Consider the following 21,602-nt stretch of genomic DNA (forward strand, 5'->3'; position numbering starts at 1 on the left):
AGACAGAATTTGAGACATCTAGCACAAGGTCTGGCCCTTAGTAGCTGCTGGTAAAGCAACAGAAATGGACCCGGGTTTGGGCCGATTCCTCTGATCCGCAGATGCTACGAGGCAAAGGTAGATCTTGAGCTCCGATCCGTGATTTCTAGACCTAGAGCATCTTCTCTGTTCCCACACTCATTCAGAAACCTCGTCTTGACTTGCAGTTCATGCCTTAGAAGAAAAGGAACATAATCAGGAACTTGGTACACTCGGTCCTGCGGGGTGGCCCCAGGGCGTGGGTGGCTAACTGCCGCGGAGCGGTCTGGCCGCGGGCTGGGAGCTAGGCGGACGCCGGCACAGGACCGGCTTTAACCCTAGCAGGCGCGGACCAGCTGTGGCTAGAACCCAGGCGCCCTCCCCGCCTCGCTCACCCTCCGGCCCGCTCGAACCCTCCCCCGCCCGCCGCGGATTTGCCCCGGTCGGCGGGTCGCCCCCCTTCCCCTCCTGCGCGGCAGGGGGCGGGGCCGTGTTCCCGGCGCGTGATTGGCCAAAGCACAAACGCTCCCCTTCTCCGCCCCCTTCGGCGGGGTGAGAGGTCAGCGGAGCGCCGGTCGGCAGGGGATACAATGGCGGGGCTCTGGGTGCGGTTGGCGGTGCTGGTCGCGGCCGGACGGCGTGGGCGGCGATGGCCGCAGCCGCTGTTGAGGGGCGCAGCGCTGTGGACCCTGAAGGTGAGGAGCGACCGGGCGCGCCGCGGGCCTGCGCTTCGCTGGGCTCGCAGCCCGCACCGCCTGGGGGTGGCGGGTCGGGCGGACAGCGCCCCGCGGTTATCCCCGCGGCGCCGCGGCCGGGTTCGGCAGCAGTCGGCGACTCTCGTCGCTCTCCCTGCGAGGTCGCGCTGGAGCGCCCCCGAGCCGGCGCCGCTCGCCGAAGCCCTTACCCCGAGGCTGGTGGAGGGCAGAGGGGCCCACCCAGCCGGCCGGCGTGCGCTTTCCGCTCGCGCGCGCGGGGAGCGGCTGACAGCGGTCGGCCGTGGTGTCCATGCATTCCCGGGCGCCGGTTCTCCTGCCATAGCGGCTTCGGCGTGATCTCGAGCTTCCCAGCGTGAATTTTTAAGGGTCCTTACAGTTTCCGTTTTCTCTTGCCTCTTTCCAAATTTGAAGGGACGCTGAATTACCGCTCAAGTAGAGTTAGGGTTGTGAGTTTTTCTCAACCTTTAAAGTATCTGCGATGGCAAGATTGCTGCTAGCTTTTATGTTTGAGAGCCTATTTTAATTGTATCACATTGTGGTATGCTGTATATGCACCCTGTGAATTTATTTTTCTTTTCTCTCTGGTAGTTAGCCGGAGTTTTGTACTGCGCTAAACACATTTGCCACTGTTCTGTGTGTCCCAGGGTTTCGTGGTGGCAGCCTTGGCTCATATGTTGGAGTGTTTGTGGGTGGCCGTTAACACTCTCTTGAAAATGGAGTCTCTTACTGTTTCTGAGCAAAGACTACCTTACTTTATTAATAGGGTTTTTTAAGTCATTGGAACAAATTCCTTAAAATGAAAGTCTCCCTGAAAACCACCTGTCATCTGGTTCACTCTGCTTGTTAAACTTCCTTTAAAAAAAAAAATCTAAAAATAGCCACACAATGTGATTTATTGTCACTGAACTCTAGAATTGGAAGACACTTTAGAGACGATCTGGCCCATCCAACTCTTTTAAAGAGGAGGGAACAGAGCCCCAGGTGAGCAGTGGGGGAGCTGGTGCTGGAAAAGGAAGTAAGCACCTATTTTAGCTTACGGTCAACTTTGGAATGCCACTCTGAAAATACACAGCGTTCTTTGTGTTGCCACAAAATTTACTGTTTTTAAATGTTCTCTGTGTTCTGTAATCATTTGTTGGCCGTTATCGGTTGCAGTTGCCAAGACTCTTAGGCAATTTATGTAGGAGACAGCATAGTGTAGTGGAAAGGTATGGGCTTTGGAGACACACAGATGAAGTTTTGCATAGTATTAGACAAGTCACTTTGCTAGGCCTCGGCTTCTTCCTTTCAGCTGCTTTTTTATTCAACAAGTCTTTTTTGGATTATTTCCTGTCTTTCATTGATAGGGAACAAATATAGTTTCTTTTTTTTTTTTTTTAAGATTTTATTTATTTATTTGACAGACCGAGATCACAAGTAGGCAGAGAGGCAGGCAGAGAGAGAGAGGAAGGGAAGCAGGCTCCCTGCTGAGCAGAGAGCCCGATGCGGGGCTCCATCCCAGGACCCTGGGATCATGACCTGAGCCGAAGGCAGCGGCTTTAACCCACTGAGCCACCCAGGCGCCCCACAAATATAGTTTCTGCTCTCTTGGACATTTTAGTCTATTAGGAATAGACAAATAAGTGTAAAATGCTATTAGGGGAAAGGTCTTGGTGCTGGAAGAAAATAAAGTGGAGGGATTTGACCGAGTCAAATTTGACCGGGTCAAGATTTTGAGCTCTGTGTCATAGTTACTGTTCTGGTGTTTTACTGGAATTAATTTATTAAATCCTCACAACAGCTATAGAATCCCCGTTTATAGGTGAAGAGATTGAGGCACGCAGTGTTAAGTAATCTGCTCAAAGCTGTGGAATTAATGGCAGAACTAGGATTTAGAATTCTAGTACTGGTACCTTCAATCATGCCACACAGCTTAAGGGAAAGAAGCATTTTCCTTTGCCAGTGAAAACTTAAACAAGTTTGGAAGGGTAAAGTGACCTTTTGTAGGCAAAGAGAGAAGAGAAGGGTGTTGGCATATGTAAAGGTCCTGTGGCTGGAGGGAATGACAAGGTAGAAGAAGCACTGAGAAAAACCTGGTGGTGTGCAGAGATTAATAGGTGGTTGTAGGGAGGTAGGTACGAATCAGATCATGCTGTGCTTTGTAGATCAAACTATTTGTTTTAATCTTTATCTTTTAGTAATGGGAAGCCATTCCTGTTGGAGGCAGGAGGGATTACACTGATGTTTTAGATTGGTGAGGGTGAGGGGAAAGGTGTTAGGGTACGTATTGCTATACACTTACAGTACACTATTATGTAATATGTGGGCTTTGATTTTTTTTTCCCTCCTTTCTTTCAGTGTGTCGGCAGAGACGCCATCTCGTCTATTTCTGTGTTTTTAGCGAAGTTTTGGACCCAATAGATGCTGGATGTGTGGTAGTACTGACTGGAGTAGAGTTACATTTGTGCCAAGAAGGAATTCCTCCTGGAGGTGGGAGGAATCTCAGGAGTTCACAGTCACTTCAGGGGAAGAACTTGGAAGACCTTGAATTGCTGCTTAGCTTCTTTCTGTCCCTCCCTTTCATGAATTTGAAATGTGCTCTACTGAGCCTGCATTTGAAGCAGAACCATTTGAAAATTTTATTCCTCTCATTCCTCTTTCCACTCCTGCTAAGCATTGGGTTGGCTAGAAGGCAGCCTGGCAATTCCAGACCTTAGTGGAATCATTCTTTTAGCCAGTTAACAGAAGTTTGTTTGCTTTTAGGGTATATGTAGAGTTCACCTTTTAATCTGACTTGTTTTGTGTATTAGCCTTTCAAACACGTTCTGTTTAAATACCTAGTTTTTTCTCCTGTCTGCATTTTTCAGGGGCTCAGGGGCCATGGTTTTATGGTGATTGCTACAGTTGATTGAACATCTGTGTCCCCTACATGGTTTTGAGATGTACTATCTCTTACCCATCTGACAACTAGGTAAAAAGTTGCAGTTTTACAGATGAGGAAACAAAGTTCAGCAGTTAAGTAACTAGCTTTAGGGTGCAGGTGAGGTAGGATATAAATCTTGGGTGGCATGATTTTCAAACTTGCTTTTACAATTACAAATTCTGTCTCATTTGAGTGATGGTCTCATTATATGGTGCCTGCACAGAACTTAAATGCTTAAGCTTTATGTTCCTTAAAATCCAAGAATTTCTTTCCTAGTCATGAAAAAGAATGTTGAAGCCTATCCGAATGCTTTAGAGTTGCCCGGAGGTAAATCTTTCCAATGTGCTGATAGATTTCTTTCTTTCTTTCTTTCTTTTTTTTTTTTTTAAATTATTTATTTTTTTATTAACATATAATGTATTATTAGCCCCAGGGGTACAGGTCTGTGAATCACCAGGTTTACACACTTCACAGCACTCACCATAGCACATACCCTCCCCAGTGTCCATAACCCAACCTCCCTCTCCCTACCCCCCTCCCCCTGGCAACCCTCAGTATGTTTTGTGAGATTAAGAGTCTCATGGTTTGTCTCCATCCCGATCCCATCTTGTTTCATTTATTCCTTTCCTACCCCCCACACCCCCCACATTGCCTCTCAACTTCCTCATATCAGGGAGATCATATGATAATTGTCTTTCTCTGATTGACTGACTTCGTTTGGCATAATACCCTCTAGTTCCATCCATGTTGTCGCAAATGGCAAGATTTCATTTCTTCTGATGGCTGCATAGTATTCCATTGTGTGTATATATATATATATGCCACATCTCTTTATCCATTCACCTGTTGGTGGACATCTAGGTTCTTTCCATAGTTTGGCTGTTGTGGACGTTGCTGCTATAAACATTCGGGTGCATGTGCCCCTTCGGATCACTACATTTGTATCTTTAGGGTAAATACCCAGTAGTGCGATTGCTGGGTCATAGGGTAGCTCTGTTTTCAACTTTTTGAGGAACCTCCATGCTGTTCTCCAGAGTGGCTGCACCAGCTTGTGCTGATAGATTTCTGACAATCACTTGGGAAGAAAAATTTTCTAAGATTATTACAGAAACCAGTTTCTGGTATAATAAAATGCTATGGACATTTGTGTATCTATGTATCTCCTTTTTGGATTTTATTTTGTTCTTAAGATGTTCACAGGGTGCCTGGATGGTGTAGCTGGTTAAGCCTTGAGCTCTAGTTTCAGCTCAGGTGGTGATCTTGGGGTTGTGGGTTTGAGCCCTACTTTGGGCTCTGTGCTCAGTGTGGAGTCTACCTGTGTTTTTTCTCACTCTCTCTGTCCCTACCTCCCTCCTCCTCTCTCTCAAGTAAACAAAAAAATCTTAAAAATAAAAAAAGAGGTTCAGAACAGAGGAATAGTTGGTAAAACACCTTTCTAAATAAGGAGGAAAGATAGGGGACAGTTTGATCAAAAGAGTGAGGGAAAAGGAGTTGTTCAAATGATTCCAGTCTTTTTAAAAAAGATTTTATTTTTTTAACATAATCTCTACACCCAGCATGGGACTTAACTCATAACCCCGATATCAAGAGTTGCGAGCTCTACTGCCTTGAGCCAGCCAGCCACTCCTGGGTGTTGTATGATTTTAAAAAATGATTTATTTTGGGGCTCCTGGGTGGCTTAGTCATTAAGCGTCTGCTTTTGACTCAGGTCATGATCCTAGGGTCCTGGGATCAAGCCCCGCATCGCTCTCTCACTCTCTGTTAAATAAATAATAATAAAATATAATAAATGTATAATAATTTATAATATACGTTACATATCATTTTAATATATATATTTATTTATTTATTTTTATTTGACAGATCACAAGCAGGCAGAGAGGCAGGCAGAGAGAGAGGAGGAAGCAGGCTCCCTGCTGAGCAGAGAGCCCGATGCGGGGCTCGATCCCAGGACTCTGAGATCATGACCTGAGCCGAAAGCAGTGGCTTAACCCACTGAGCCACCCAGGCGCCCCCTATATATTTATATTTGTATAATATATATTTATATATAAGTCATTTAAAAAAAGACTATATTTTATTTTTATAATCTATTATTTTATAATCTATTATTATAAATTATAGATATCTATATTATATATAGATATATGTAATATATATTATAGATTATTTTATAATCTATTATAAAAATAAAATATAAATAAAATCTTTTTAAAATGATTTATTTTAAATTCCTATTGACATTTTAATTAATTATTAAAGATTTTACTTATTTATTTGACAGAGAGAGAGCTACAGTGAGAAAGGGAGCACAAGCAGTGGGAGTGGGAGAGGGAGAAACAGGCTTCCTGCTGATCAGGGAGCCTGATGGAGGGCTTGACCCCAAGACCCTGGGACCATGACCCGAGCCGGAGGCAGACGCTTAATGACTGAGCCACCCAGGCGCCCCGACATTTTTATTTTTAAAAGAAGACAGAAACTGTGATGGAGTCAGTATTAAAATCAAAATAGAAGTGAATTTCAAAAATGTTGGAAGATACAGAGTTATAATTTTAGTCAGGAAAACTAATACAGCGTCCGTGGGATACAGCTGGTGGCTTAAAACAACACACAGTTATTCCTTCACAGTTATGGAGGCTAGAAGTTGGAAATCAAGATGTTGGCCAGACCATGCTTCCTCTGAAGGCTCCAGTGAAGAGTGCCTCTTTATCTCATTGAGCTTCCGGGGGCTCTAGCCATCGCTTAGCTTGTGGCTCCATTCCTCCAGTCTCTGCCTGTGCCCTCACATGGCCTTCCCTTCCTTCTCCCTGTGTGTCTCCTCCTCCTCCTCTTCTTCTTTTTTAAGGTTTTATTTATTTGAGAGCAAACCCAAACTGCAGGGGGAGAGGCAGAGGGAAAGAGGGAGAAGCAGGCTCCCTCTTGAGCAGGGCACCTGACATGGGGCTCCATCCCAGGACCCTGGGATCATGATCCAAGTCGAAGGCAGGGGCTTAATTAACTGACTAAGTCACCCAGGCGACCCTTCTTTCTTTTCTAAGGACACTTGTCTTTGGATTTAGGGCCATGGCAGGCTCCAGGATGATCTCATCTTGAAGCCTTTAAATACATCAGCAAAGACCCTTTTCCCCAAAGAGGTCACAGTCACAAATTCTAGGACATGGACACATCATTTTGGGGTGCAACATTGAACCCACCACACCTGCTGTGTGCCAGGTGCTGGCTGTGCTGTGGTATAGCAGTGAACGTTTTCTGCCCTCACTGTGGTTATATCCAAGTAGAGGACACTGCCCATGGTCACAGAAATAGGTAAGTTCAAAGAATATAGTAAGTTCAAAGGGCTCTGGAAGGAAAAAAAATAGGATAATGGGATAAAGAGTTGTGGCGATGTTGAGAGCTGGTTACCTAAAGAAAAGAGCAGAGACATTTCTGAACATGTGGCATTTGAAGGGAAAACGGACCCAGCGTACCCTGTGACAGTCTTGGGCACTAGCGGTTAACTTAAAAGTTTTCTAGTACTCACATTAAAAAAGTAAAACAAGGGGGTGGGTGCCTGGGTGGCTCAGTGGGTTAAAGCCTTTGCCTTCGGCTCAGGTCATGGTCTCAGGGTCCTGGGATTGAGCGCGGAATCGGGCTCTCTGCTCAGCAGGGAGCCTGCTTCCTCCTCTCTCTGCCTGCTTCTCTGCCTGCTTGTGATCTCCGTCTGTCAAATAAATAAATAAAATCTTAAAAAAAAAAAAAAAGTAAAACAAGGGGCGGCTGGGTGATACAGTCGCTTAAGCATCCAGCGCTTGGTTTCGGCTCAGGTCCTGATCAGGGTCGTGAGATTGAGTGGCATGTGTGGCTCCCCACTCAGTGAGGAGTCTGCTTGAGATTATCTCTTTCCCTCTCCCTCTGTCCCTCCCCGGTGTGCCGTCTCTCTCTCTCTCTCTCTCTCTCTCTAACAAATAAGAAAATTCTAAAAAAAAAAGTAAAGCAAGGTGAGATTAATATTAGTGTATTTTGTTTAACTCAGTATATTTAAAATATTATTTCAACATATATGTTAAAAATATTAATGGAGCCTTTTGCATTGTTTTGGTATTAAACCTCCAGATCTGGTGTGTTATTTTATACGTGGAGCACATTGGAATGTGGACTGGTGCATTTCAAATGCTCGGTGGCTGTATATGGCTGGTGCTGCCATATTGGACAGCCCATTCTTAAATACCAGATGGCACGACTCAGTTGGTCCCACCTTGAGGTGAGTGGGGATGGCCTTTTGAACCCCCTTGCTAGCCAGTCATTGGCTGTAGGCTGAGAAGGGGTAGCTCCCTGGCATGATGGAGAACTGGTGTCTGGTTCAGGCAAATTGGCCAGACTAGGGAGCAGGTGTGCGTGGTGCGTAGTCAACGCAGCAGCTGGGGGTGCTGTGCTGCTTGCTCCAGGTGGGCCCCCGCAGCATCTGCTACAGGTGGGGTGGGAAGAATGGCCTGGTGGGGGGCCGGATTCGGGGGGATGAAATTTCAGAGCTGGTGTGTATAGTTTCCTGGTGCTCTAACTTCGTGGAGGCAGAGCCAGAGAATCGTGAGCTTCATCATCTCTCAGATACCAGGTATCCAACCTCGATTTTGACAGAACGTCATACTGCTGAGGCTCCAAAGACTAAATAGTTAGTGTCTGTTTTGAAGAAAAAGCTGTGCTTAAGTGAAAAAGCCTGACTTCAGTGTTTTTGGAGGGCGTTCCCGCGGAAGGTCTCTACTGTTAAAATGCTGCTGTAAATACTGAGCTGGTGCTTCCTAGCTCCGTGTCCTGAAACATGGAGGGGACCTTTCCTTGGAAAGTTTGAAGCTGAAGCACTAGCTAATGTTGAACTTCACCTTGGTAAGATCACCTCCTGGCTCCATGTTAATCCCCAGTTTTGAGGCTCGTGGCTGCTTTGAAGCAGAGCGCGTCCTGATGATGAATTAGCCTGTTAGCGGACTGAAGCGCTACTGGAACGCCACTGTGGATGTGTTGGGAATAACAGTAACTTTGGTTTTTGCATTAGCGTTTGTTTTTATTTTTTTTTTATTTTTTTATTTTTTTTAAAGATTTTTTTATTTATTTATTTGACAGAGAGAGATCACAAGCAGGCAGAGAGGCAGGCAGAGAGAGAGGAGGAAGCAGGCTCCCTGCTGAGCAGAGAGCCCGATGCGGGGCTCGATCCCAGGACCCTGAAATCATGACCTGAGCCAAAGGCAGCGGCTTAACCCACTGAGCCACCCAGGCGCCCCTAGCGTTTGTTTTTAAACCAGTGTTTACTTTTTTCTTTTTTTAAAGATAACCCTGTAAGATTTACTAGTTTGAGCTGCCACCTGAGGCCATGTTCTGAATGTGAAAACAGGCGCTGTGTTCGAAAAACATTTCCTTGTTTGCAATGACTGGTAGGCTTGTATCCAGTTTGTTGAAAAGCTGTAGCATTTCTCCCTTTTTTTGGGTAACAGGTTTTTTTTTCCCCTTTAAGATTTTATTTATTTATTTGACAGAGATCTCAAGGAGGCAGAGAAGCAGGCAGAGAGAGGGGAGAAGCAGGCTGCCTGCTGAGCAGAGAGCCCGATGAGGGGCTCTATCCCAGGTATTAAATCCCAGGTATTAAAATCCCAGGGATCATGACCTGAACTGAAGGCAGAGGCTTTAACCCACTGAGTCACCCAGGTGCCCCTTGGGTAGCAGTTACTGTGTGCTTACTGTAACGTGCAAATCTGAGTGTGGGCCAGAGCTCTTGACTATTATTGCTCCAAAGGTAACTCCCAAATGGTCTGGTACAACTTTAAGAAGGGGACAGCTGCATTACTGGGTTTAGTTATTGCTTAATATCATATTTTGTTGGTGCCTTACAGTCTGTAAAGATTTATGTGATCCTTTTAATAGCTGTGGGAAAGCCGGGAGGTGTCTTCACATTTTATTGAAAGGAAATTGGGGTCCAGAGAAACGATTTGCCCAAGTGGGGCATAACTGTGAGGCAGGGGAGCTAAGAGCGGACTCAGGTCTTGTGACTCTTGGAGGTTCTGCTGCTTGCCATGGGCCACACTGTGAGCCATTTCTTTTCTAAGGGTGGGAAATAGAGGCAATCTTTACCTTATAGAAGGGAACCAATGGTAAGGGGTAATTGGGAAGTCATTTGTACACACTGACCTTTCTCCTTTTGCCTGTGATAGGCTAAACAGTCTTTAGAGTTGGAGTTGGTTCATCAGGTTTTTCCCTAGGACTCCTCCTTTTAGGAAGTACCTTTCAAGAAGTACCTTTCAAGACTGCAGGCACCTGGGTGGCTCAGTTGGTTTAGTGTCAGACTCCTGATCTCAGCTCAGGTCTTGATCTTGTGGTTGTGAGTTCAAGCCTCCAGCATGGAGCCTACTTAAAATTTTTGGGGGGGGGCGCCTGCGTGGCTCACATGGTTAAGCCTCTGCCTTCGGCTCAGGTCATGATCTCAGAGTTCTGGGATCCTGCTTCTCCCTCTCCCTCTGCTGCTCCCCCTGCTTGTGTTCTCTCACTCTGTCAAATAAATAAAATCTTAAAAAATTCTTTTTTGTGTTGGGCTTGTAGTCAGTTAGTTACATGCTTAACAAAAATAATAAAATTCTGTGTAGAGGTTCAAATTAGCAGATTTCTACTAACTGTTCTCTGTATTAAAAAAAAAAAATTTAGGGGCCTTTGGCTGGCTCAGTTGCTGGAGCATGCAGCTTCTAATCTTGGGGTTGTGAATTCAACCCCCACATTTGGTGTAGAGATTACAGAAATAAATAGAAAAATTTTATCTTATATCTCTATAGAATTGTCTGATTTTTGGCTTGTATTCTTCATAACTTTGGGCTTCCATGAAGGTCTGCTGGGAGTGAACAGCAATAGGCAAAGCTTTTATGGAGCCAGCTACAAACCAGTTCAGACTGGTTGTGGAAGTGGCCCAAGCACTTGTTTTTTCTTTATAGTTCAGGTGTTACAGTTCTGTTTGGATCATTTCTACTTCTAGTTATTTGGCTAACTGGGGAATCCATGTTTTTTAATATTTGGGGCCATATTATCACAAATTCACATGTGTACAAAATGTGTGTGTGTGTGTGTGTATGTGTATTTGTACTGATGGTAAGATACAGTCTTAGATCTTCAGAATCAAGTATTTTACATAGTAATAAAAGATTCCAAAAAACCAGCTCTATCACTTAGATACAGTCTACAGCTCCTACAAATTGGCCAGGTGTAACTTAGAGGGGATTTAATTTTAGGAACTGTGGCATAGACATATTTTAGTCTAGTGTTGGTTTCCTAAAGATAAGTATAGTATAATTGAGTCAGCTGACCCAAACATTGCTCAGAGTTTGGCCACTTGAGATTTCTGAATGGTTCTGGGAGAGAAACTTTCTCCTTTTGGGGTAAGTTTAGCTTGTTCTTCATGGGCTCATCTCATGAAAAAGAGTTCTGAGGTTTTTATTCCCAGAGGTAGCCTAGAAACTTAATGCATAATTCATATTTATTAAAATCTATGCAATTAGCTCTATTTCTATCAAGTAGCTCTGCATGTTTGTTCCTCTTGGAGTAGTTTAGCAGTGAGATCTGGGTCCCCACGTTCTTGGCCTGCATGTTGACTTTGGTTGGATTGATTGCATTTTCTCCCACAATCGTCAGAGTTTTGTACATGTTAGATATCCCTGTGTTCTGCTCTTGCTTTTGGATAATAGTGGCTTTTGTTAGTAAGAGACCTTATCGAAGCTTTCCTTCTTAGAAGAGCAGAGGGGTCAGCGTGGTTGGTTCAAGTCCTAGAGTTAGGGTTAGAACTCAGATTTCTTCTCCTGTAGTTTTTTCTTTTTTTTCTTCTTCTTTTTTTTTTTTTTAAATAAAGACTTTATTTATTTATTTGACAGAGAGAGAACCAGTGAGAGATGGAACACAAGCAGGGGAGCAGCAGAGGTAGAGGGAGAAGTAGGCTTCCCATCGAGCAGGCAGCCCGATGTGGGTCTCGATCTAAGGACCCTGGGATCATGACCTGATGCTTAACAATGAGCCACCCAGGCGCCCCCTCCCATAGTTCTTTGCTGGGTATCAGACTGCCTTATTTATTTATTTATTTGAGAAAGAGAGAGACTCAAGAGTGCATAAAGGAAGAGGGAGAAGCAGACTCCCCACTGAACAGGTTGCCCAAGCCAGAGCTCAATGCCAGGAACCTGGGATCGAGACCTGAGCCAAGGGCAGCTGCTTAACCAGGCGGCCCCCAGGCGGCTCTTCGCAGGTTCCTTTCCCCAGACACGAACATCACTGTTGTTCTCACACTCTGCAGCTGATTCGAATACCTCAAATGTCCACCTCAGGTTGTGTCTTGTCTCTGGAAGACGCACATTTGGTTTTTTTGCCCATTGGGTTTTTGCCATCAGGATTCACTTATAGCCTTTATTTGTTAGTGATGAAAGACAGGTTTTTGTCATTTGTTAAAGTATTATGTTGATGTGTTTATGCAGCAGACCATTATGTGCCTTACAGAATTAGGGAGAATTTGTAAAAATGTAAACTATTTTGTTGTTACATTTTATAAAATGGATAGGAAGCTGGTATATTTACTTTGCGTAAATATCCCCGTGCTGCCTTGCTGCAGTATAAATCTGAGAAATTCCCAGGGAGCTTTTGCTTTTCTTTATTCTTAAAATTTGTTTTCTTAGTTTGTTTTCTGCTTTGGCTGAGGCTGTAAACACAAGACCTGATTTTTCCAGGGAAGAAGTATTACCTTTATCCTACTAAGTCTGGTGTAGGAGTAAATATGTCTGTTCTGCTGAAGGCAGCGCAAGACTGAATTTTTATTTGGGCACATAGTGGCCAGACCCTCCGGGTAAATTTTTGTTTCCTCCTCAAATCCTGTGTTTGCAGAGACATTGGTGTTAATGTGGGAGGTCTGTTATTTTTTTTTTTTTTTTAAAGATTTTATTTATTTATTTGACAGAGAGAAATCACAAGTAGGCAGAGAGGCAGGCAGAGAGAGAGGAGGAAGCAGGCTCCCCGCTGAGCAGAAAGCCCGATGCGGGGCTTGAACCCAGGACCTGGGATCATGACCTGAGCTGAAGGCAGCGGCTTAACCCACTGAGCCACCCAGGCGCCCCTTTTTTTTTATTTTCTCAAAATAAACTCCAGAATGCTTTGAATGGATCTAAGCTTAAATCTTGCAACCATTGCAACCTAGCCCGAGGACTTTTGACAAATTAAAATTCTCTGGATTCCCGGGCGCCTGGGTGGCTCAGTGGGTTAAAGCCTCTGCCTTTGGCTCAGGTCATGGTCCCAGGGTCCTGGGATTGAGGCCGGGATCGGGCTCTCTGCTCAGCAGGGAGCCTGCTTCCTCCTCTCTCTCTGCCTGCCTCTCTCCCTACTTTTGTGATCTCTCTCTCTCTGTCAAATAAATAAACAAAATCTTAAAAAAAAAAAATTCTCTGGATTCCCTTTACTCATTTTTCTTTAAGATTTTATTTATTTGAGAGAGGGAGACAAAGCACAAGCAGGGGGAGAGGCAGAGAGAGAAGCAAGATGCCCCACTGAGCTGGAGCCCGATAGGGGGCTCCGTGCCAGGACCTGGAGATCACGACCTGAGCCACCCAGGTGTGCACCACCCCTTACTCATTTTTAAAATTGGGCCTAGGTGCGCCTGGGTGGCTCAGTGGGTTAATGCCTCTACCTTCGGCTCAAGTCATGATATCGGGGTCCTGAGATCGAGCCCCACATTGGGCTCACTGCTCAGTGGGGAGCCTGATTCCCCCTCTATCTCTGCCTGCCTCTCTGCCTCCTTGTGATTTCTGTCTGTCAAATAAATAAAAAAAATAAAAAAATAAAAAAAATTGGGCCTAATACTCTTGAACTTAGAGGGATGTCTGAAGGTGTGCAAGAGTGAGTTTTGGTCTTTAGAAGGGATGGAGTATGGAGTGTATTTTCCAGTCTCAGACCATTGTCTTAACTAGTCTTTTACCTGATACCGTGGGCTTCATTGTCTAAAGTGTATCTTTCTTATCTATTACCTTCATTTTTTAAAAGAAGATTTATTTGAGAGTGAGAATGTGAGCCAGCTAGCCAGCCTGAGAGAGCACAAGGTGGAAAGTGAGGGAGGGGCAGAGGGAGAGGGAAAAGCAGACTCCTCCTTGAGCTGGGAGCCTGACATGGGGCTTAATCCCAGGCCCCTGGGATCAGGACCAGAGCCCAGCAGAAGGGAGCTGCTTGACTGAGCCACCCAGGCTCCCATTACCTTCACATTTGTATTAAGATTACATTTTGTAATTTGGGGCTTCATGCTTTACCAATTATATGAATTTTTGAGTTTATTGAAAAATGTTGCTATAAAAACATTTGCTTCTTAATTGCTTTGTCTTCTTAGAAAGTCCTAAGAGGCACTCCCCCTACCTTCTTTTCATCTTTTTTTTTTTTTTTTTTTTGATCTACCTTTATCAGTGACTACTGGGTAAATTGTTCTCTTAAATCTTTGACTATAAATTTTATTAGTGATGATTGCTCATGTTTTAAAGCCTTAAGATATATTTTTTCCACAAACATTTATAATAACGAAGTAGAGGTGAACTTGGTTATTACCATTACCTTTTCACTGTACCAGAAAAAGTAAAATAAGAAATCATGTTCAAGATAACAGCAAACAAAAAGTTGTATTACTTTCCGGTCCCTGCTAAAATGGAAGCTCCTTAAAAGCCAAGACTCTTATCTTATGTTGTATGAGGTTCAGTGTGGTGGGTGACCTTATGATCCTGCTGTGTCGGTCTGCCTAATCAGACCTTTTTTTTTTTAAATTTTGACCCATTGACCTTTGTTTTTTTTTTTTACGTTTTTATTTTAATTCCAGCTAACATACATTTTGTTATTAGTTTCAGATGTACGGTATAGTGATTCAACACTTCTACGTATGCCCCAGTGCTTATCACAAGTGCACTCTTTAATCCCCCGCCCCTCTGGTAACCGTCAGTTCTCTATAAGATTGACCCATTGACTCTTATTTTACTTTTCTAGAGATCCTTCTGGTGCCTTTTGGTTTCTCTTTTGTGCCAAAGGGATATGTCTGAAGTTATGATTTATCTTCCACAGTTAGGGCATGTGGCTTGGAACTACATACATTGATTGGTAAAATATTTTAGGTAGAAGCATACTGGAAGAATTACCCTGAAAAAAATATTTTTAAAGCCCATTCAAGTATCTGTAATTCATTTCACTTATTTTTTTTATTTTTATTTTTTTGGTAGCATGTTCCACACTACTCAAGACCGCACTTAATGGTGTCCCGTCCTCTCTGTTCAGCAGGATATGATTCTAATGAAAAAGTAAGTATTTAAAAACTTTGAATAGCAAAGTTATAATGGTTTTACTTTGTCTCCATGCTGTGTTCACTGGACAGATTGTAAATTTTATTAATGATGTGTAATTACTGCTCTAATGTCACAGGTATTATAGGTGCTCAATCTTCTTTCTTCATTGTGGGCCACAATCTGAGTCTTAAATTTTGGTATCTGTACCAAAAATTGAATAAATTTATAGTGTTTCCCTTGTATTCAGTAGAATAACAGTCTTAAATTCTGGGCATTTGAGAGATTTTGGTTAAACTATTGATTTTTTTTTTCCATTTAATATTTATAGGATTAATTTTGAAAGCATTTTTATATATTGTCAATTTTGGGACAAGGGAATTCCAGTGAAAATCCCGATATAGGATAATGGTTGAGGCTGTGATATGAGAACGGGTGGACCTGGAAGTGGTGATTGTGGAGGTAAAACATAATTTGTGACAGTGAAGGCCTCAAAGAGGGCAGGAGAGAGTTTTGGTTAAGAGATAGTTCAGGTTGGGGACGCCTGGGTGGCTCAGTTGGTTAAGCAGCTGCCTTCGGCTCAGGTCATGATCCCAGCGTCCTGGGATCGAGTCCCACATCGGGCTCCTTGCTCATCAGGGAGCCTGCTTCTCCCTCTGCCTCTGCCTGCCATTCTGTCTGCCTGTGCTCACTCTTTCTCCCTCTCTCTCTGACAAATAAATAAAATCTTTAAAAAAAAAAAAAGAGATAGTTCAGGTTGAATGTCATGAAGGTCAAACTGGTGAATGATTATTTGAGAATGAAGTAGCTGAGGTATGTTCTAAATCATCTCTTGAAGTAAATAAAACTCAGAAGAATCTGGAGGCTTGGAGGGACACTTGGGTGGTTCAGTTCAGTTAAATGTCTGCCTTCAGCTCAGGTTATGATCCCAGGGTTTTGGGATCAAGCCCTGTATCAGACTCCTTGTTCAGTGGGGAACCTGCTTCTCCCTCTGTCTGCCACTCCCCCTGCTTGTGTGCTATCCTCTCGTGCATGCGCTCCCTCTCTTTCTCTCTTTCTGACAAATAAATAAATAAAATCTTTTTTTTTTTTTTAAGATTTTATTTATTTGTCAGAGAGAGAGGGAGAGAGAGCAAGCACAGGCAGACAGAATGGCAGGCAGAGGCAGAGGGAGAAGCAGGCTCCTGCTGAGCAAGAAGCCCGATGCGGGACTCGATCCCAGGACGCTGGAATCATGACCTGAGCCGAAGGCAGCTGCTCAACCAACTGAGCCACCCAGGCGTCCCAAATAAATAAAATCTTGAAAATAAATTCTGGAGGGTTGGAGAAAGGGTCTAGTTCACTGTAGTTCAGTAGCAATATAATAACACAATTGCAGGGTATATCATTTTAAATTTTCTCATAGTCACATTAAGAAAATTTTTAACAGTATGTTTCAATTCTCTATCTAAAGTGTTACTTTTTATATTGATTATATATTGAAATATCAGTAAGATACTTTACATTCTTCTTTTTGGTTTGTACCAAACTAAATCTAGTATATAATTTATACATCTGGCAGTTTGATTCGATTAGCCACATTTGAAGAGCTCAGTAACCTTAGGTAGCTGGTGGTTACTTTATTGGACAGCACTGGTCCAGATGAATTAGCTGTGATAAACTCCCTATTATGAAATCCGTGTTTCTTAATTTTTTTGTTTTTTTGAAGATTTGAGTGAGGAGGGGGAGGGGTAGAGGGAGAAAATCTCAAGCCAACTTCTCGCTGTGCACAGAGCTGGACATGGGCCTCTGGCCCATGACCCATGAGATCATGACCTGAGCCGCAGACAAGAGTTGGATGTTTGACTGACTGAGCTACCCCAGGTGCCCCGAAATCCATGGTTTAGTATGAAAACTTCAGCATAGATAGTATGCCTTGGGGTGCTTGTATGTCTGTGTATTTCTGCACACGTGTTGAGTTCAGTCTAGTAGTGAGCTGTCCTAACTAGAAACATTCTACGGGGTGGTTAGCTAGTACTTGTACTAGAGGTCACAGTCCAGAGTGAGGGGCAGTCTAGAATACTACAAAGGGTCCAGCTGTCTTTCTCCCTGTTAGCTCTGGTAGCCTTCCTCGTTAGCTATAATAGTTGTTAGAAATGGGCTGTCAGTGATGAAATTAGTGCTGTGCAAGATATGTGTTCTGGCTCTTACTTAATATTAATTCTTAGCCCCTGAAGGAGCAGAATGGAAGAGTCCAGTTGACCTTTGATTCTTTTTTTTTTTAAGATTTTATTTATTCATTTGATACAGAGAGACACAGCAAGAGGGAACTTCCAGCAAGCAGGGGAAGTGGGAGAGGGAGAAGCAGGCTTCCTGCCAAGCAGGGAGATTGATGTGGGACTCGATCCCAGGACCATGGGATCATGACCTGAGCCAAAGGCAGACGCTTGGCAACTGAGCCACCCAGATGCGCCATGGCCTTCCATTCTTTACCTTTAAGATAGGACCTAAACTTGATCTGTATATGAAGTCCTATATGCAGCTGCTTGTCTGGGGGTTCTCCATAGCTTGAGTCTGACAGTATGATTAGCCAAATCAGATTATTGATGTATTTGCTTGAGGTGAAACGTTCATGCAGTCTGTTGGAGCATTACAGAGTGAAGGAAACTGAGACTTCACTGAGCTTATCCAGCAAATTTTAAGATCCTTTTTAATGCCTTTTTTTTTTTTTTTAAGATTTTATTTATTTGAGAGAGAGAGCCCAAGAGCGGGATGAGGAGGCAGAGGGAGAAGCAGACTCCCCACTGAGCATGGAGCCCAGTGTGGGACGGGTTCCCGGGACTCTGGGCTTATGACCTGAGCTGAAGGCACATGTTTAACTGAATGAGCCACCCAGGTGCCGCACTTAAGATCCTTTTTATGTCTGTTCATAAATGTCTGTATGTGTGGCAGTTTGGTTTGAGACTTGTTTTTGCCATAACCTCATAGTGAGCTTACAATAATCGCTGATTCATGCCTCACCTTGGTGGCCATTGATAATTACTAAAAATGAATGTATGTGGCTATCTTGGGTTAGGAAATTTAAAGTATTCCTCCCCCTCCTCTTGGAATCTACCAAGGTACATATTTTGTTGTAAATGTTTGAAATTAGATCTGCCTGCTATCTTTGCTGATGTGAAATGTTGAAGTCCGGGAGTGAATGGTCAAGAAAGAATTCTTGAGACGTGCATAAAAGGTGGTTTTATTAAAGCACAGGGCAGCACCCATGGGCAGGAAGGACTGCCCGGGGGTTGTGAAGAGGGACTGCCGATACACCTTCAAGTTGGGAGACGGTTAGGGATAATGGGAGCGAGTAAGGACTTTGGAAGCAAGGTTTCCAGGGCCTTGAGGGTCATTTACTGTTGTCTCATAAAATTAGTCCTGACACTCTTCAGGTGAATATCAGTGTGCCATATGTTTGGAGGATGATTGTTAACATCTATCTTGGGGGAGGGCTGGAGAGAAAGGAAATTTCCAAAGGATTTTTATATGCTAAAGAAGACTAACAGGATACCAGAGATGGGGCTAATGTCAAGCTAAGGTTACCTTCTGCCTCTAGCAAAGCACTGACATTGACCAGTTGAGTTCCTGCAGGAAGGTCACTCTGCTTGTCCCAGGCGCCTGTCAGTGGGCCGTAAGTTGTGAGGAAGTTTGATTTTTTTCTTTATTTCTTTTGCCTTCATTCTTCACATCATTTGCCAGCTCTTTTGCTGTACTGTTTCCTGAGGTAATTGTGGAGAAACTGTGTAGCATGCTTAGTCATGAAAAAGTCTGTGATACTTTTTGGCTCCTGGTGGTGGTTACCTGTGTGGGGCTTTCAGACCAAATTGAAGGCTTGCCATCATGCAGAGGGCCTTTCTGCTTCTAGGAATTCTTGCTTATAGCCATTCATTAAATACTGTACTCTTTGTTCTACTTTATTATTCCTGTCTGAAGTGCTGGTAGATCTGATCTCTGTTAAACAAATTGATTCTCATCTGAACTTGCCTTTGACTCCTTTTTTACTCCACATTTTATCAGCGACTCATATCAGGTCAAAATCAGGTAAAATTTAATCATTACTAAAAATACTCTTTTTTTCAACTTGAGTTTTAACGGGTCACCTTGTCTCAGGTATGTTCATAAGAGTAGGGAAGATTTAATAGTAATCCGCTTAGAAAAAAGACCAGGAGGTCTTAGTTGGCCTTAAGTTAGTGTGAGCCAGCATATTGCTGTGGCGTGCCTGGCATGACCAATGTGATCTTATTAATTTATTTATAATTTATAATTAATAATACAGTGTTTAAAGCTTGTACCATTATATTCTGAACATGTCACATCCTTGTGTGTTTTGACATGAATATCTGGGCTTGAGCTCTGGCTTTACCCCTGTGGACTTTGTTAGTGACTTAAGCAGGTGATTTGGTCTCCTCGAGCCTGGGCACATATTTTGTGCCGTAGCTGCATTAAACACTCCTCATTGGGACGCAGGGTGGCTCAGTCTGTTAAGCGTCTGACTCTTGATTTCAGCTTAGGTCATTATCTTATGGGTCTTGGGCTAGGGCTCCGCGTGACAGGGGAGTTTGCTTGGGATTCTCTCTCTCCCTCCCACTCCCCACCCTCTCTCCCCCACTCCAAATAAATCCTTAAAAAAATTACTTGTTTTTCAGTGCTCCCTTCTGCTTTCATTGTCCCTGCCTTTGCATGTGCTGTTCCCTCTTCTTCTCTGCACTGACCACAGCCTCTTGGGTGTAGTTGTATTATAAAGCTTTTTTTTTTTTTTTTTTAAGATTTTGTTTTTTTATTTGACAGAGAGAACACAAGCAGGCAGAGAGGGAGGCAGAGAGAGAGGAGGAAGCAGGCTCCCTGCTGAGCAGAGAGCCTGATGCGGGGCTCAATCCCAGGACCCTGAGATCATGACCCGAGCCGAAAGCAGAGGCTTAACCCACTGAGCCACCCAGGTGCCCCGGGTGTAGTTGTATTATAGCACTTAACACACTTTGTCGTGATTGTGCCATATTGTACATTGAAGTTGTCAAATGCACTTGATGTTTCCCTGTAATTTTTGATGCAGAGGGAATTTTAAAATTGGTATGAATTTATTTGTATGTATATTTTTATATGTATAGCTTATCTGCAAGAATATACAGGAAACTGGTAATAGTAGCTGCTTTTGGAACAAAGACCTGGGTGTCTCTATAGTATATTGCCTTTGGTATCTTTTATTTTTTTTATTTTTTATTTTTTAAATATTTTATTTATTTATTTGACAGAGATCACAAGCGGGCAGAGAGGCAGGCAGAGAGAGAGGGGGAAGCAGCTTCCTGCTGAGCAGAGAGCCGGATGTGGGGCTCGATCCCAGGACCCTGCGATCATGACCTGAGCTCAAGGCAGAGGCTTTAACCCTCTTTAACTGAGCCACCCAGCACCCCTGACTTTGGTATCTTTTAAACCCTGAACCATATACATATGTTTATTTGAGAGAATATCTTATGTATGGGAACTTAATTGATGTAATCAGCTTTATTTAGCTTGTGCACTAATTGGTGTTAACAGTCCTGTATTAGGGTTCTTTAGACAGACTGAACCAGTAGGATATATATGGAGATCTGCTGGCTCCCAGTTGAGGCCAAGTCCCATGATCTTCCCCCTGCAAGCCCAAGACACAGAAAACATGCTAGTGTAATTCTGGCTGGGAGCCAGTGGTGTCAGTAAGTCCCAGGAAGAAGACCCATGCCCCTGCTTAATCAGGAAAGCAAAACAAACACTCTTTTCCTCTACTTTTTCTCTCTCGGGCCCTCCATGGATGAGATAGTGCTCCCCCACTTTGGGGAGGGCAGTGTACAGGGCTGAATCTGCTGACACGCATGTTAGTCTCCTCTGGAAACACACAGACACACCCAGAAGTCACGTTTCATCTGAGTACCCTGTGGCCCGGTTGCACATAAAACGGACCGTCGCAAGCCCTGCACAGAGAAGTTGTGTAGGTGCAGATACTCGTTCTGATATAGATTTTGCCCTGTTCGATAGGTTCATACTCCTAGATTTGGCATAAACATTGTGGTTGTGGCCCAAAGGAGTGAATAATAAAAGCTATGGCTAACACGTCCTGAGGATAAATTGTGTGCTGGGCACTTTTCTCAACACTGTCAGGGTGTTCATTCGTATTCTCTCAGCCTCTCGAGGCATGTGCTATTATTACTGTCCTTTTACATACCAGGAAATGAGGGTCGAGACGGGTGGCTTGCCCTTTTGTGATAAGTTCCATGTAAGTAATGAGTTACTAAATTCTACTCCTGGAGCCAGTATGACACTACATGTTTACTAACTTGAATTTGAATAAAAACTTGGAAGGAAGGAGAAGAAAAAAAAAGAGTGGCTTGACCACACAGGAACATGCGGTAGGGTTGGGATTATAGCCTGGGCGCTTTGGTTCCAGACTGGGTCTTAACTATATTCTGCCACTCAGATAAAAATTAGGATGGAGTTCTTAATCCCTATAATGTTATGATTTGTTACATTAGCTGTAACAGTTGCTGCATGTGTAACTTCATTGTTGATGCTGTTTCTATCAGATGTCATCTGTTTCATACATACTAAAATGTACATTTTAAAATGAAGTTCAAAGAAGTTTTTTTTTTTTTTAATATTCTTCCTGTTCAACAGGGATTTACCCTGACCACT

At 43.6% G+C, this 21,602-nt stretch overlaps 1 protein-coding gene across 1 annotated transcript in view; it reads left to right on the forward strand.

The window, feature by feature from the left end:
• Nucleotides 1-575: 575 nt before the first annotated feature.
• Nucleotides 576-21,602, forward strand: part of PCCA (propionyl-CoA carboxylase subunit alpha) — a 405,781-nt gene continuing 384,754 nt past the window's right edge. Inside the window, exons 1-2 of the mRNA XM_047720325.1 lie at nt 576-713; nt 14,862-14,939. Coding sequence (XP_047576281.1) covers nt 609-713; nt 14,862-14,939 — 183 coding nt within the window. The 5' untranslated portion in view covers nt 576-608. The remainder of the gene's footprint in view (nt 714-14,861; nt 14,940-21,602) is intronic.

The sequence above is a fragment of the Lutra lutra genome, chromosome 3 (genome assembly GCF_902655055.1).
Source record: "Lutra lutra chromosome 3, mLutLut1.2, whole genome shotgun sequence".
In the NCBI taxonomy this organism is placed as follows: domain Eukaryota; kingdom Metazoa; phylum Chordata; class Mammalia; order Carnivora; family Mustelidae; genus Lutra; species Lutra lutra.